The 16,630-nt window shown below is 48.8% G+C and overlaps 1 protein-coding gene across 10 annotated transcripts in view; it reads left to right on the top strand.

Annotated features, from left to right (window-relative positions):
- The window catches only part of Nlrc5 (NLR family CARD domain containing 5), a 72,355-nt gene that overhangs the window by 13,834 nt on the left and 41,891 nt on the right, over positions 1-16,630 (top strand). For 8 of the 10 annotated variants that reach the window (XR_009594582.1, XM_060392184.1, XM_060392182.1 and 5 more), the window contains exons 2-11: positions 1,605-1,717; positions 6,157-6,460; positions 7,569-7,628; positions 8,179-8,247; positions 9,088-10,735; positions 12,720-12,803; positions 12,942-13,025; positions 14,800-14,883; positions 14,993-15,082; positions 15,941-16,000. Coding sequence is in view for 9 of the 10 variants with exons in the window: in XM_060392184.1 (XP_060248167.1) it covers positions 6,169-6,460; positions 7,569-7,628; positions 8,179-8,247; positions 9,088-10,735; positions 12,720-12,803; positions 12,942-13,025; positions 14,800-14,883; positions 14,993-15,082; positions 15,941-16,000 (2,471 nt within the window). In the remaining variant the exon portion in view is untranslated. The remainder of the gene's footprint in view (positions 1-1,604; positions 1,718-6,156; positions 6,461-7,568; positions 7,629-8,178; positions 8,248-9,087; positions 10,736-12,719; positions 12,804-12,941; positions 13,026-14,799; positions 14,884-14,992; positions 15,083-15,940; positions 16,001-16,630) is intronic. The other 2 variants (XM_021654998.2, XM_060392183.1) reach the window with 2 other exon arrangements.

Below are 16,630 nucleotides of genomic sequence, written 5' to 3'. Positions count from 1 at the left end.
CGCCCGCCTGCCAATTCACAAAATGGTCTTTTATGAAATTGCCTTCCGTTTTTCTGCCTTGTGTGTTCCTGTGAGTTGACCCCGGGCTCTTGCACTTGCTAAAATCCATGCATATGTGCTCTGCACCAAGCCGCAGCCCGAGCCCTTAATTACCCAGTTCTAACTGAAAATGCCCCACACTGTAACATTTGTACCCAATAGCCAGACGGTTTGCCCTTTTCTCCAAATGACTGTCCTTATCATCGCACCGAATATACTGGAGTGTCCTGCTGGGCTCTCAGGGGCATCGCCTTCTGCCTGAATGCCAGTCTAGAGGGTTTATTTTTTCCCCCTTCTACTCTCTGTGGCCACAGGCAGGTGTGTGTGTCTTCGTCACTTCATGTTGCTTGACAGAAGTTCATAGTCTGGTGTCAGTTGCTGCTCACGGTCTCAGAAACTGGGAAATCCCAGATCTGGGTGCCAGCACATCCAGTGTCTGGGGAGAGTTCACAGCTGCCCGCTGTGCTTTCATGGGGCCGAAAGGGACAGTGGCTTCCTGTATCTTTTTAAAAATTTTTTAAAATGTATTTTCACTTCATGTGCTTTGGTGTTTTGCCTGCATGTGTGTCTGTGTGAGGGTATCGGGCCCTCACTGGAGTTACAGACAGCTGTGAGCTGCCGTGTGGGTGCTAGCAATTGAACTTCATGACACCTCTTAACTGCTAAGCCATCTTTCTAGCCCCCTGTATCTATCTTCTTATAAAGGCACTTGTGCCGCCTTGAAGATCCACCTCCCAACTTCTTTACAGTAGTCCCAGCTCTGAATCTCCCCACACTCTGGCACCACAGTGAGGTAAAACTATCATGCAGACTTCAGCTTCCTGCTCTTCTTTTAGACAGGCTTATATAGCCCAGGCTAACCTTAAACTCACTCTGTACCTGAAGATAGTCTTGAACTTGTGACCCTGTTGTTTTCTTTCACCTCAAAAGTTCCAAGACCACACGCATGCATCAGCATGCCCAGCACTTTCTGCTGAAAACTTTAAAGTCATAATGAAGAAGGCTACAGGGGATGGAGAGATGGCTCAGAGGTTAAGAGCACCAGCTGTTCTTCCAGTAGGTCCTGAGTTCAATTCCCATGCAACATGGTGGTTCACAACCATCTATAATGAGATCTGGTATCCTCTTTTGGCATGCAGACAGAACATTGTATACATACTAAACCTTAAAAAAAAAAAAAGGCTGCAGATGTTGACCTCCTCAGGACTTTGTGGGAGACGGCAGAGGCTAGCATCTGTGGTGAGGACTTTTCCACTTTTGTGCAAACGAACAAGCCAGATCTAGCTGTGGAATTGTTATGACACCCTGGCTCTGAGTTAAAGAAGGGGGGGTGAATGCATCCTTTGTTCCTGGTTTGGCAGGAGAGCACTAGGATGGCTGGGCTGTGCCAACTCCAGGGACATATAAACTTGGTTGAGAAAAACTCAGTTGCTTCGTGAGAGTGAAGGACTTTTGTGGGTCAAGTGTCCTCAGAGTTATCTCAGGAGCAGGGGCTGGAGTCCATGACATGGCAGCTTTCCTCAGGGTTTGGAAGAGGGAGAGTATATTGTCTTCTCTCCCTTTAGGACCTATACCATAATGACAACCTCTAAACTAAAGGGCAGAGGACAAGGCCCAGACACTCTGGAGACCCTCCAAATGGGGACACTGAACCATCTATCATGATCCAAGAAGCCAGGTAGGTGTTTTTCTGCCCCTTCTCTCTTTTCCTTTCCCCTCCCATCCCTTCCTGCATATGGAATTACTAGCTCACAAACATCAGTCCCCTCCTGTGGCCAAGGCTACCAACATCCCTACTTCCCTGTGTCACCAGCCTTTTGCTGCTGTGGACAAGAAATTCTGTAGCCAACCTTTGCTACTTTGTGGGTTCCTTTCTCTCTTCCACCCTTCTCCACCCCTTTGCTTCTTCCCTTTCAACCCTGTAACACTAGATAGTAGAAAGAAAAGGACAGAGGGGAAAGAGGGCATGTTGGACTACTTCCTGCTGATTAGGGGCTCCGAGTTTCTTGAGACAAGTTTGATCTTCTCCTTCAGGATGTCCAATTTCTTCTTCCTCTTCTTCCTTCTTATTTCTTCTTTGCGCAGGACTAACAAACAGGATCCAACAGGATCCAACCACCAAACAAGCCAACGACAACAACCACGACACAGGGCATTTATATATCCTCTGAAAAGTTCCCAAAATTCCAAATGTCACACATTTGCAGAAACTTTCTGCGGCTGGCAAAACCATGCCGCTGCCAGAGCACGAGGCAAATCATAGCCAGCTGCTGTGAAGCACTCCACATATCCCCACATCTGGGATTAAAACAAAAACATATTCCCATCACATCTCTGTGTGTCTTAAAGAAATCCAAATTACAAAATTCACTCCATGGAATTCTTCTAATCCCAGGCCCAACTCTGGGCAGGGCTGACAGACACAGAGCGTACAGCTCCAAGCCCTGAGAACTAGAGCATTAGAAGCCAGAGACTTAGAGTTCTATGTATTCAGAGTAGAGGCTTTGGCTCTGGGCTTGATTGCTGGGTGCTAGGCAGCTGGTGCAGCCCTCAGCCCTCAACCAGTAGCTGGGGGCAGCTATGGTAGGTGTTAATTTTACAGCTCTGAAGGTGTCAGACATCTTTATAGCCCCTGAGCCCCAGGCATCAGCTCCCTGAGCTTTTAATGGCAGCCAGTGTTATCATTCTTAACCTTGAGTATCCAGACTCAACAAAGTTGCTCTTGGCCACCATTCAGCATGAGAATCAAAATCATTGATACAGACTATCCGGAGGAGCTTCAAGGATCTAACCTACCCATTTAGAGTTGTTTCTTCTGCTTACTTTTTGAGTGAGCAGGGAGACACCTTCTCATGCTGCCCCTGGTACAACATTACGCTCAAGAAAAGGCTGCTCTGGAGCAATCCTTTCTTGCCTACTGTGGTTGTTATCATTAGTAGAGAGGCCTAGGCTGGTAGCACAAAGAAGAGATATGGCAGCCAGGCAGAAGTGGTCGTGGCAGCAGCTGCAGCCTTGGCAGAAGCAGTGACAATAGCAGGAGTGGCAGGAAGGCTGCTTTGAGCTTTGAAGGTCTATTCCACCCATTTAGAGATGGTATGACGGAGGCACACATTTTGCTATGTCTTGCACAGATTGATTCTGGAATCCTTGGACAATGCAGGAATGAAGAAACAACAGACACACTCAGAAAAGTAGGGATCTAGTGGGTTGTGCTTGCTCTGATGGAGGGCACCTGCTATGCCATCAGCATAGCTGTGTTTATAATGCATAGCACAAGGAGGAGTGGTAGGCTAGTTAGCCAGTCTCAGGGAGAGGAAGCTGTGGTCTCCATACTTTCACACCAGCAAAATTCATACTCCCACCAAGGCAAAAGCTTTGCAATTTCCACAGGTCTCTGGGGGGTGGTTGCCATGTCTATCCGTGTTCATATCAATAAGACACACCCCCTCAGTGCTACTCCCGTCAACAGACAGAGAAGAAACTAGCTCGAGGTCATGCTGTGGGTATGTCTGCTGGGTTCTGCTGTGGAACAAATAGTTTTCCGCCACAGCAGCTTTTCCTGCCTTTGCTTTTCTGATATTGTGAATGGATTGGAGCTCTGGTCCACGTTGTTCTCTGGCCCAGAGTCTGAAATGGAGGAGAGAAGAGCTCAGGGAGAGTCACATATTGGCTCTTGAAACATCTGTACAAACATGACCTATGTCATTTTTACTATATCTCATCAGACAAACGGAGTTTCACAACCACACCCAAATACAAGGAGATGGGGATACCAACAGGGGCCCAGAAAGAGGGGAGTGGGGCATTTGTAAATATCCCCAAGGCCCACCATGGAGAATTAGTAGTAAGACAGGCCTGTAATGATCTCCTGACTCTAGGCCAAGGATCTTTTTTACGAAGTCGTTCTGTTTTTCACAGAAGTTACCACATCTGTATGGACGAGCTATGCCCTGTCTCCTGGCGATGGTTTCGTAAAGAGCTTGGTGTCTTATTCTAAGAGGTCGGACACATATGGGGAGACAAAGGCTCCATGTTAGGCTGATGTGAGGACAAGGAACTGCACCAGTGTCTCCTGCCCAGACCTCTTTTTCATCTGTCACCCAATGCCCTGGATGGGTCTTTCCCAGGCAACATGGCTGCCAGACAGCATAGCCCAGTAAGGAAACCATTCCTCTGAGTGGATACAGCCTTAGGGCAAAAATCACACAAAGCCTTTGTCTCATGCTGCCCAAGGCTCCAAGGCTTTGGAAGTTTATCTTAGTTCCGATCCTGGCTCTGCCTTGACCTTGCTATTTGACCTTGCATACTTTCTTCTCTCTCCCTTGGCCTGAGTCATTCAATCTCCTCCAGGGACAGTGGTGTCATCCTAGGGATTATGGGTGTGAGTACATTGCATGACTTAGAAGCTCTGTGTCTGTGCAGAGGCCACTGCTGGAGGTCTGATGGAGGAGAAGAGCCTGGAAGGAGCTGGAACTAGTGTCCAGTCAGCCCCCGATGCATGCCCAAGATACACAATGAATGTAGCGAGGCCGGCTCACGGGTGGGCCTCCCAGTCTCTACAGTTAGCTGTGCTGTCTCTGCAGATGTGAGGATTAGCTGATGGAGAAATATACCCCAAAGCAATTTATTCCGGCATATATAGACCACCGTTTAATCAATCCATCCCGACTATTTGCTATTCATGTTGCTTCTGATTTTTAAGTATTATAAATAATCGTGTCATGAATAGTTTTATAATTAAAAAAAAAGTTATGCGTTCATGATGGCTACTGCATATGGAATTACTAGCTCACAAACATCAGTCATTATTTTAGGCTTCTGCTTTGTAAATGTCCTTTGCCTGCTACCAAACTCTTCCCAGCAGGATCTTGGTGAGTTTCAGTCTAGAGGGGGAGAATTAGGCTGGAGAGATGGTTCCGCGGTTAGGAGTTCTTGCTGCTTTTCCAGAGGTCCCAGGTTTCCATCCCAGTGCCCACATCAGGCAGCTTGGAATGGCTTCTACAGGGGAACTGGATTCTCCGGGGGATCCAATGACCTCACGTGCAGGTGTCTACACACGTGTGTCAAACAGTCACACAGACACATACACACTAATAAAAAAAAAGCTACATCTCTGGAAAGAGAAAATTAGCTTAGAGAGAGAGCAGATGGTTTGTATTAGTTAAGACTTGGGTCCACTACAAGCAGAAATCCTTAAATGATAGCATTTCGAACCAAATAGAAATGTATTTCTTGGTCATATAACAGAAGGCTAAAGTCACAGAGTCTAGGGAAGGTGAGCAACTTTACCCACCCATTGCTCATCACTGGCCTCTACCTCATGACCCAACAAAGCTGCCCAAGGGCTAGCCATCCTGTTAACATTCCAGCCACCAGGTTGAAGAAGAGGAAGGCAGATAACATTTCACTTGCATCCCACTGGCCAATCCCCCACGATGTGCATCTAGCTGTTAGGGGGGCTGGGATGGAGTCTATTCTGGATGACCAGGGAATAGCTGGGGGTTATGGTACTAAGAAAGAAAGGAAGAGCAATATTAAGGGATGGCTACATTTCTTTGTCCTAAAGTTAACCCCGGCTGAGAGCAGCACATGTGGACCACGGAAACAGCATCCTTAGAGCCCCGTATATTTCGATGAACTGATAGTCCGTTCTGCTTTAGCCGAGGTATAGTTATGGATGGGAAGCAGGCCCGTCTCCGAAGCTGATCGTGAGCAGATGCGTCAGCACACCGTGGAAGAGGCCAAGCTACTTCTTTGCCGTGATAGAGTACAGTGACAATAGAGAAAGAATTAGTGTGGCTCACAGCTCAGAGGTACAGTGGGGAAGTCAGGGAGGCAGATGCGTGAAGTTGTGGATGAATCCACTGTCAGGAAGTGGAGAGTGTCTAATGCCAGCCCTCAGCTCTCTCCCTTCACTTCCTGCAGCCCAGGATCTCCTGCCCAGAGAATCACTCCATCCACAGACAAGACGCAGCTTCCCACATCAATTAATGTAGTGTAGATAAAACCTTCCACAAGTACAGCCAGAGGATTGTGTCGGGCTGACAGCTAACATAAATCCTCACAGGCCACTTAACTCACTATCCCCAGCTTGCCTGTCTCCCCTCGTCTCTGCAGGACCAGCTTCTGATGGACTCCGAGAGCTTCCAGCTGGACAGTGAGAGCCTGTGGGCCTGGCTTGTGAACCTGCTGAGCCAAAACTCAGAAGGGCTGAGCGACAAGGTTAGGTTCTTCATCCCTACCGTGGACCTGGACTGCAACAATGAGGCCCCCGACCCTGAGGTCATTCGTCAGCAGCTCAACATGCTGTATGCCCAAGGCCCGGCCACCTGGAAGACTTTCATCCACTGTGTGTGCATGGAGTGTGATGTGCCTCTGGAGCTGGAGGTATCACTGCTGAGCATCTGGGGCCAAGAAGATGGTAAGGAGGCTCACATGGGAGGCATGGGCTGCTGGCACAGTCCTGTGACCCGCAGGACCCCCAGGAACCCATCTGGTCATACAGTGAGGACACAGAAGAGCCATACATTCCAGATGCCCTCCCTGACCAAGAGGCTTCCTTCTGTAGCCGGAGCACCTCAGCCTCTACTGATAAGCAGGAAAGTTTGACTGTTGCATCCAGCACCCTGAACATAGCATTGAGGAGGAGTACAAGACACTGATGGACAGGAATCCTTAGATAGAAAGTGGGAACTCAACTGTTGGCGTCCTTTTTAAAACTATTTTCTTTTCGTTTCTTAATATCTTTTTCTCTTTATGCCACTCCAATACCTTCCAACACCCCAACACCAGGTAGGAGAGAGAAAGGGTTAGTGGAAGAGGGGATGCAGTTCTCTTAGCTACTTCTTGCTGGTTAAGGCCATTGGGTTCCTTGTGGAAAGTCCAATCTTCATTTCAGGAGATCTCCAACTTCTCATCCTACTGCATCAACTGCAATCAGAAGCAGCGAGAGTGAACGCCAGCAGCCCTCTTCTTTCTCGGTGCTCCCTTCTCTCTCTGGGCCCTGGCAATTATTCCTTCTCAGAGTCCTCAGAATTAAACTGCCTACAGCTGGGAAAGAGCCTCTCTCAGAGCCCACATCTGGCAAATAGTTTGCTGCTGTGAACAATCTGCATCAGTCCCTTATCCTGCACCTGGAATCAAAACAAAAACCATGTTTACACCCACAACACACAACCATGAATTCTACCAGTATGGAGATAGGCACATACACACACACACACACACACACATACTCACATGAGCAGACAGCCATACATGCATATGAACACATTCACACAGATATGTGTGCAGACAAGCACCCTCACTCATGTGCACTTGTGTGTGTGTGTGTGAGTGTGTGTGTAATTCTGCCCTTTGCTGCCTACAGAGTTCATGCTTCCCTGAGATGACTGGGTGTCAGTTTTACACCATGTAACCTATGGCTGCTCCTAGAGCAGATACCGCTCAGAGCTACCCCTGCTCCCAATATCCTCATGACACTGCATCCCACATCCTCCAATGCATATGTTCTGCTCTTTGCCTTACAGAATTCTCTAGACATCCAGGAGCTGGTGAGGAGAGCTGTCCTGGACCCCGGTTGCACCATGGTAAGATGTGAGGCTAGGGCTCGGGGTACCAGCTGAGCTGCTCAGTCATCACTTTAAGCGAGGGGGGGGGCTGTTGACAACCATTTCTTCCTCTGAACATGGACTGGGCCCCACTCCCTCCCTCTCTGTGACTTTCAAGGCCTGCCCCCACTGCTTTTTACCAGGGATCTAATTTGGGGGCCCAGAAGAGACTGAGTATGGCTGGCCTCAGCCCTCTCCATCCCCTGGCAGCTGTTACCCAGAGAGCATCTTCTCATGCCCCGTCCTTGCCTCATGGAATTGTAGGAAAGCAGGTATCATGTCCTGATTTTGTTTGGCAAGGACCACTTGCAAGCTCAACCAAGTAGCTGGAAGCTTCACTCTCACAGAGCCTGACCCTTCCATGGTGAGCACGTGCTCAGAAGGCCCTGCTGCTTAGAGCCTGGAGCTCACTCACACCCCTAGGGTGTCTCATCCTTCTTTGCCAGGGCCCACTGGTGGACTAGAGCACCCCAAAGGTGTTGTCTGGGTCCCCATTTTCTTCCCCATGCCCTTACTTTTCTCTCTCCAGGTGTCAAGCGTCCTACTCAAAGCTATGGGTCCTCACCCCGCCGGAAACATTCCAGGAAACAGCAGCTAGGTGGGTTGTGGGAGTAGGAGCCCCAGCATAGGGTTAGGTTGCCCTAAGGTTGGTCACCGGTAGATTCTGGGCCTTGCCCCTGGCTGAAAAGGTTCTGGGACACAGTAACTTGTCCTCAAGTTTGTGGCAACCAAGGTAACCTCAGGCCTGGGATGGAGGTGATACAGGTGTCTTGGAAGATCTCCAGGTAGGAGACTCACAGAGATACAGGGCACTGAGGCTAGGCTGTGGGGAGGAGGAGAGGGGAAACTTCCTTCAGTAGTCCAGAGTAGTCCTTGACTCAGCCCTCACATGCACACAGCCTCCACCAACATGGGCATAAACAGAAAGTTCACGTCTGTACAAAATAGGCCACGACCTCAGTTTTTTCTGGGGTAGGGGTCGGGGCTGAGTCTTCCCAATGACCTAGGAAGGAAGAGGTTAACACTTGGCATAGCCCAGTTCCCATGGTCTAATGGGCTGGTCCAAAGCCTGCAGTTTGTTGGGAAGGGAAGGATGCAGAGCTTGCCTTTGCCATCTTAGGGCTTGTACCCATAGATACTGCAAAGCAAGCACCTCCCCCAGGTCACTGAAAACTACGTCACCTGGAAGAGAGTGGTATGACCTAAGGGCCCATACCCACCTCCCTGGATAGGTGGCTACAAGGCCTATGCTGCTATGCAAAAAACCACTTCCTCTAGGAATATATGTGGCCTAAGAACCACCATTGGTGCGCTTGACAATTGCTCACACACACACATAGCTGGGGGCCAAAGATAGCAGCAGCCTGATCATGGAGTCCCAGAACATGTATCAAGAATGAGAGCTCCCACCTTCATGCCATTGCTATGCCCCTTGCAGAGTTGGCCAAGAAGTATCTGGAGCTCCTGAAGACCTCTGCCCAACAGTACCATGGTGAATGCTGGGGAGCAGGGCACACCCTTGCCTCCCCCCAGGCCTACATCCCCCCAATTCTGCAGTGGAGCCGGGACACAGCACCCTTGGACACTTGGGAGGGAGTCACTGGAGGAGACCCTGAGGAGGCAGCGGACGTCGATGTGATTATCCAGGATCTTTTCAACTTCAGGACCCACAAGGCACCTCAGGTGACAGTTCTACTGGGGAAGGCTGGAATGGGGAAGACCACCCTGGTTCGTCGGCTCTGCTGGAGGTGGGCTCACGGCCAGCTGGACCGCTTCCAGGCTGTGTTCCTGTTTGAGTTCCGCCAGCTCAACCTGATCACACACTTGCTGACACTGCCCCAGCTCCTCTTTGATCTGTATCTGAGCCCAGAGTCAGACCCTGATGCTGTCTTTCAGTACCTGGAGGAGAATGCCCACCGAGTCCTACTGATCTTTGATGGGTTGGATGAGGTCATCCACGCTGGTTCCGTGGGTGTTGACAATGCAGGCTCGGCCCTGACCCTCTTCTCTGGCCTCTGCCGTGGGACCCTCCTTCAGGGCTGCTGGGTGATGACCACCTCTCGTCCTGGGAAACTGCCTTCCTTTGTGCCCACAGAGGCAGCCATGGTGTACATGTGGGGCTTTGATGGGCTGCGGGTGGAGAAGTATGTTAGCCACTTCTTCAGTGACCTGCTGATGCAGGAATTGGCCTTGGCAGAAATGAGAGCCAATGAGCATCTCCGGGGTATTTGTGCAGTGCCAGCGCTGTGCAAGGTGGCCTGTCTCTGCCTCCGCCGCCTGCTCTCCGGAAGCTCTACAGCCCTCCCACCCACTGTAACCCAGTTGTACCTGAAGATGGCAGAAACATTTAGCCCCAATGAGACTCTGCTTGCCAAATCCTTGTTGGGCCTTGGAAAGGTTGCCCTTGGAGGACTGGACACTGGAAAGGTTATCTTCTCTGTGGAAGACATCTCTCCCCCTGTGATGGCCTTTGGAGTCGTCCACAGCCTCCTGACTTCCTTCTGTATCCGTAACCATCCTGAGCACCAAAAAATAGGCTATGCTTTTGCACACTTCAGCCTTCAGGAGTTCTTTGCTGCTCTGTATCTGATGGCCAGTGACACAGTGGACAAAGACACACTCACCGACTACGTCACTCTCAACTCCCGCTGGGTGCAGAGGACCAAAGCTAAACTGGGCCTCTCGGGCCAAATCCCTACCTTCCTGTCAGGTCTGGCATCTCATGCCTGCCGTGCCTTCCTCTGCCACCTGACTGAGCAGGACGAAGCCTGGGTGGGCTCCAGGCAGGCTGTTGTTGTCCAGGTGCTGAGGAAGTTGGCTAGCCGAAAACTTACAGGGCCAAAGATTATAGAATTGTCTCACTGTGCAGCTGAGACCCAGGAGCTGGAGCTGGCGAGGTTCATTGCCCAAAGCCTTCCCTTCCAACTCTCCTTCCACAATTTCCCACTGACCCGGGCGGACCTGGCTGCAGTGGCCAACATTTTGGAGCACAGGGATGTCCCCATTCACCTGGATTTTGATGGCTGCCCACTGGAGCCCCACTGCCCAGAGGCTCTGGTAGGATGTGGACAGGTGGAGACTCTCAGGTGGGTCTAGTCAGAAAAGAGGTAGGGAAGGGGAGGGAGACCACTGCGCTTTGAGAGAGTGAGAGGCCAACCAGTTTGTCAGAGACTGGATTTAAGTCCTGACTTTCAGAAAAGAATGTTTCGTCCTCGTTTAGTGTATAACACACTCTACCTTGATCAGACCTCTGGAATCCAGTTGAACCTCTCTCTTGCCTGTGGCTTCTTGGCTCTCATATCTCTCTAGAAGTCAGGGACTGGAGTCTGCGATGTGAGCTGTGCTGTTCAAGGCTGTTTGACCATGGTCAAGTTACGTATTACCTCCCTTAAGGATGTTTCTCCATGCCTGCAATGAGTTCTCGAGTCAGGAGGGCGTGGGCGAATGGGATGATGCATGACAGGCTTCTCAACATGGTGTCTGGTCCAGGCCCAAGCCTTTGAACCTATCAGCTAAAGAAAGGGCAAGGCTGTGGTCCCAACAATAAACCTTCCCAAAGTCCTGTTGGAGTGTATATCCCTGAGATAGACAACTCAGAAGCAGGTGGCCCAAGTTGGTAGCTAGCTCTATACGGTATAGCCATGCAGGGACCCCAGTCCTTCTCCCAGCACACCCACAGGCATCCTAGCTGTAGGATCAGTGCTGAATCATGGGTGCCCCCTGTGCTCTGAATTGGAGGAAGGGAGAGAGTGACCTTGGAAGGATGTGTTTAAAGGTCGCCGTGGACATAGGGCACATGCGTTCCAGTCATATTGCATCATGAGAAAATTGCCACACAATCACTCTGGGCTGCAAGAGAGGCCGGAAATGTCACTTCTGGCCGGAAAACTACTTCCTGCTATCACTCTATTTCTTGTTCTCCTTCTTCAAATCAACACCAGGTTTTATTTACAAACTTACTCATGGATCTATAAACTGAAAACACTTTATTGACATTTCAGTATACGATATTAACATTGTAACAAGGCAGCCTAGGCCAGCTCCCCACCCCCAGGTACAGTTTTATTACTTAAAATCTTTTAGTATTTGAAACATTGAACACTAGAAAGAAACATGAACAGCATGGAAAACAAAATAATCAAATAAAAGAAAAAAATCTCCCCTCCCAATTAAAAGAGCACCCCAGATAACATTTTTGAAAAGAAAGAGGTTAAGGAAAGGGGATGATCTTGTTTTTGGTTTGTTTGGCTTTTTTTGTAGTTGTTGTTTTGTGGATTGTTTTTGTTTTTGTTTTGATTCAGGGTTTCTCTGTGTATCCTTGGCCTTTCTGGAATAGCTCTGTAGACCAGGCTGGCCTTGAACTCCCAGAGATCTGCCTGCCTCTGCCTCCTGGAGTGCTGGGATTACAGGCATGTGCTACCACGCCCAGTTCAAAATTGATTTTTTTTAGATCAATTTGTGAGATGAATTGTACCTCTTCTAAAGTCGCTGCACATTTTGAGAATTAGCTCTTCGTTGTTTCTAAGGAAAGTTTCTTCAGTTTGTGGAGATGACTCAGTGTGTAAGATGGCTTATGGTAAAAGCAACAGGACCTGAGTTCAAGGCCCCAGCACCCATGTGAAAGCTGAGCATAGCCTCTCATGCCTGTAACTGTACTGTTGAGGGAGCAGAGACAGGTGGATCTCCACAGCTCAGTGCTAGACAGCCAGCCCTAAGCTAAAGAGTGAGTTTCAGGATCAGTGAGAGACAAAAGAAAAAAAAAAAAAAGATAAAGATCATCGACATGCTCTGGCTGCCATAGGTGCAAACGAGTGATGAGCGTGCACACATAACAATGTTTGCTTGCCGTGATTTACACTATATGTGGCTGTGTTTCTGCGGGTGACGTGGACAATTGATCTGGCAGACAAAGAAGCCAACGCTGTAAGCTGTACTTCTCACTGCTCCAACAACGACAATGGTGACTTGTGCTACTATGATGTCTCATCTGTCCCTATGGATGCCACCAATGGCGCACAGCCAGTCACTAAGCTCTGCCCAGCACTGACCCATTTTGCTTCCCTCCTGCAGCTTTAAAAGCAGAAAGTGTGGGGACGCCTTTGCCGAAGCCCTGTGCAGGAGCTTGCCTACTATGGGGAGCCTGAAGATTCTGGGGTGAGCCAAGGCTTGCGAGCAGGATATGCCACTGAGGATGTCTGGCACGTTCTTCCGTGCTTTGTCTGTAGAGACGGAACCCTGGCCAGCCCTCTTCTCCGTCCCCAGTCCTCTCTACCATCTTTGCTTGCCCTGTAGGTTAACAAGAAGTAAGATTACAGCCCGAGGCATCAGCCATCTGGTTCAGGCTTTGCCCCTCTGTTCCCAGCTGGAGGAGGTCAGGTGAGTGATGTACAGGAGGGCTTTCTTGCCTGGGGAAAGGGTCACTTCTCAGCTCTTAGGACACCCCTGGGGCCTGCATATTCTCATCAGGGACCAGCGAAGGAGACATCAGTGTCAGAATGAGCTGGCCCAAATCCAAAAGAACACCTCTCAGACTCCAACAAGATGCATATTTGGGGCCATCTTGGAGAATCATGAGTTTTGGGCTCCCTCCCCTCATTCTGTGACCCTAGGAAAAGGGATCACAGTGTTTAGGCAGAAGGCAGGTACTGTGGTACGCATAAATGCATACAACACACAACTTCACTTTCCTGCACACTTTCAAAAAGTGCACTCACCTAACTCAAGGGTGTGTCCTATGCCTATTCACAGATCGGTACATTTGTGGCACACACAGGCACGCTTAGATCCAACACACACTGGCTGAGCACATCAGCACCATATACTTCTTGCTGGTCTGGAACTATTGCTCCAGAGAAAGTTGGAACCAGAGACCTTCTACTACAGTCTTTTAAAAAAAATTAATTTTAATTTTATTTTTAGATTATAATATAATTTTATAATATATTTATATAATATACTTATTATATAATAAATATATAAATATATAACATAATTTATATAGTATCATTTCTCCCTTCTATTTGCTCCTTTTTCCCTTTCAGATTCAATTCAGATCCCTTTCATTAATTGTTATTGTTTCATTAATTGTTTAATTAATTGTATTGTTATTGTATGCATATATGTATATATACATATATATTCCTAACTATAACCCACACGGTCTGTAAATGTTACTTGCATGTATGTTTCCGGGTCTGGCCAACTGATGTTGGATAACTAACTGATGTGCTTTTCCCACTCTTAGCATTCCTCAGTTGCCTCTAGTTCTTTGTGTAGGGTTGAAGTATCATGGACTGTCCCCACCCACTTTAACATGTCTGTTGATGATGTCGTTGTCAGGCTCATGTTTAGACAGTCATGTTGGTGAGTGTTATGAGTGTAACTTATGCATTACTAGGAGACAGAGTCTCAGGAAAATCCTTGATCTGCTATAGTCTCATATAGCTTCTTTCTGAGATTCAGAAAGGCAACCCCTGAACCCAAGCAGGCTCACCCAAGCGGTAGGATACAGCACTTACAGAATCGAACACAAGCTGGCCAGTCCCTGCTCTTCCCTCTCATGGGTGCCTTTGGGCAGTGGTCACTCTGGTTGGGATGAAGGTTTAAACCATTGATCTTGTTGAAACTGTCCTATTTTAGTGACCTTAATCTTGGTCCCTGTTACCCTCTTTTTCTTTCTTTCTTTCTTTCTTTCTTTCTTTCTTTCTTTCTTTCTTTCTTTCTTTCTTCCTTCCTTCCTTCCTTCCTTCCTTCCTTCCTTTCTTTTTTCCTTCCTTCCTTCCTTCCTTCCTTTCTTTTTTCCCTTCCTTTCTTTCTTTGTGTGTTTTTAATTTCCCCTGTTGCTCTCAATTATTCTCACACCATTTATCCACCTGTCCTTCCAGCTGGGATTCCAGGTAGAGACAGTGAGGTCAGAGAGGTTGTCCCGAGCTCTAGTGAGCTGAGGCCAGAGCTGAGACTGGAACTAGAGCCTTCAGTCTCCCAGAGAGACTTCACTGGTCCCCTGGGACCTTGTTGAATTCAAGAATCAGGCATATTGTGCAGCTCAGCCCAGGGAGCAGATCTCACTTCATCAGACTGTCACCCCCCACCTGGGGCCTCCGAGTGCCCCTCCCCACAACTGAGACATCGGGCCTTGGTCTCTCTGCAGTCTGAATGACAACCAGCTCAAGGACCCAGAGGTGCTGAGTCTTGTGGAGCTGCTCCCTTGCTTGCCGAAGCTCCAGAAACTTGAGTAAGTGGTCTTTACCCCCAGCCAAGCCCCTTTCCTGGCCCACATCACATCTTCCTTTGCAGACCATGTCAAGGGCATCCACCCCTGACACTTTGCCACAATTATGCAGCCTGAGCCGAAACAGCTTCTCCGTGTCAACCCTACTGTACATGGTGAAGGTGGCCATCACATGTCCTACTGTCAGAAAGCTGCAGGTCAGGTGAGCAGGTCTTTGAGGTCTTAGGCAAAAGGAAAGGGGGAGAGGTGTGAAGGATGGGACAGGAGAAGGTCCCTAGCTTAAAATACCTGTATGAATAGCAGTCATCTTGATTCACAGCTAGAATCTTGCTCAGATCTGGTGCATAATAAATAGTAAATGGATGGAAAGATGGATGAACAGAACTATGAAGCTCAGGCACAGCAGACGGAATGAGTCACGTGTCGCTCTCCATGGTTCTGAAAGTGTTCTCTCATTGGCTCACGTTGTAGGATGCATGTCAGGTTTCTTAATCAGAATACAATTGTAACTCTCATTTTTAAAAACAACCAGAGGGCATGGTGATGCACACCCACTCTGTGTGTTAGGAGACCAAGGCTAGCCTGAGGGCCATAGTGAGTTTAGGGTCAGCCTGGTTTACTTGACACCTTGCCTTAAAAAACAAAACCAGCCAGGTACAGGTCTTTAATAATCCTCAGGGAGCATCCCCATAATCCTCAGGGAGGCAGTGGCAGGTGGATCTCTGTGAGTTCAAGGCCAGCTTGGTCTACAAATCTGGTCCAGGATAGCCAAGGCTACACAGAGAAACCCTGTCTCGAAAAACCAAAACAAAACAAAAACAACAACAACAAAAACTCTCTCACCTTATCTTCCTGACCTTACAAAAGCAGGCTGTCTGTAGTGGTAGAGGATTTATGGCCTGTGCTGGGACATTCTTTCCAGTTCTCCTGTTATCTCTACCAGTTAGGAAATAAACTTTTACTGAATGACTGGGGCGGGGGCAGGTGACAGCTGGGGAAAGTCGAGTGGTGTGCTGACATGCAGTCCCTGGCTATCATGGCTTTGTGTCTGACCCTGTAGGGAATCGGACCTCATCTTCTTTCTGTCCCTGGCCACAGAGACAGCTACAAAGCAATCAGGGTAAGTAGCCAGGGGGGCATGGCTCCAGCTAGTTTTGAGAAGGGATCTAGGCTGGGAAGGTGAAAATGAGAACCTAGCAAGAACTGGAGTGGGAAGATTCTCCCTGCTGCTGTGTGCATCCCTGCTCAGGGCTGGCCAAGTGTCCTCCCTTCCTCCCATGTCTGGAGTGCATCCGACTCCTGGCTAGAGAAGCACCCCAAGGGTCTGAGAGTGAGACAGGCCTGTAGGCAAGATGTGAGGATACTGTGCAATGAAAAATTCTTCAAACTGAAGGACACACAAAGGAGACAGCAGTGATGGTAGCTCCCTCTTAGGGCTTCCTTAGGGGTAGAAGGAGTAAATTATCTAACATGCTTCAGACACAGGCAAGCCACCAGCACTCAGATGTTAGCTGTGCATGCTTTCCACTTGCCTTGCCCCCACTTTAGGTGGGTGAAGATAGGAGCACTCCTGTCACTGGGAAAACACTCCTATCATGTTTCTCTCGCTCCTCCCTGGCTAAGATCCAGAGCCATAACCTTTTCCTGCTCTCAGCTTCGCTCTTGCCATCTGTACCATGACCCAGTTGGGCCAACATCATTTCCTTCCTAGATGTCTAGACACCCGATGTGATCATTATCAGTCACCATG

Source organism: Meriones unguiculatus, chromosome 10 (assembly GCF_030254825.1).
Source record: "Meriones unguiculatus strain TT.TT164.6M chromosome 10, Bangor_MerUng_6.1, whole genome shotgun sequence".
Classification (NCBI taxonomy): domain Eukaryota; kingdom Metazoa; phylum Chordata; class Mammalia; order Rodentia; family Muridae; genus Meriones; species Meriones unguiculatus.
The sequence above is the reverse complement of the archived record's forward strand: the minus strand, read 5'-3'. Positions and strand labels throughout refer to the sequence as shown.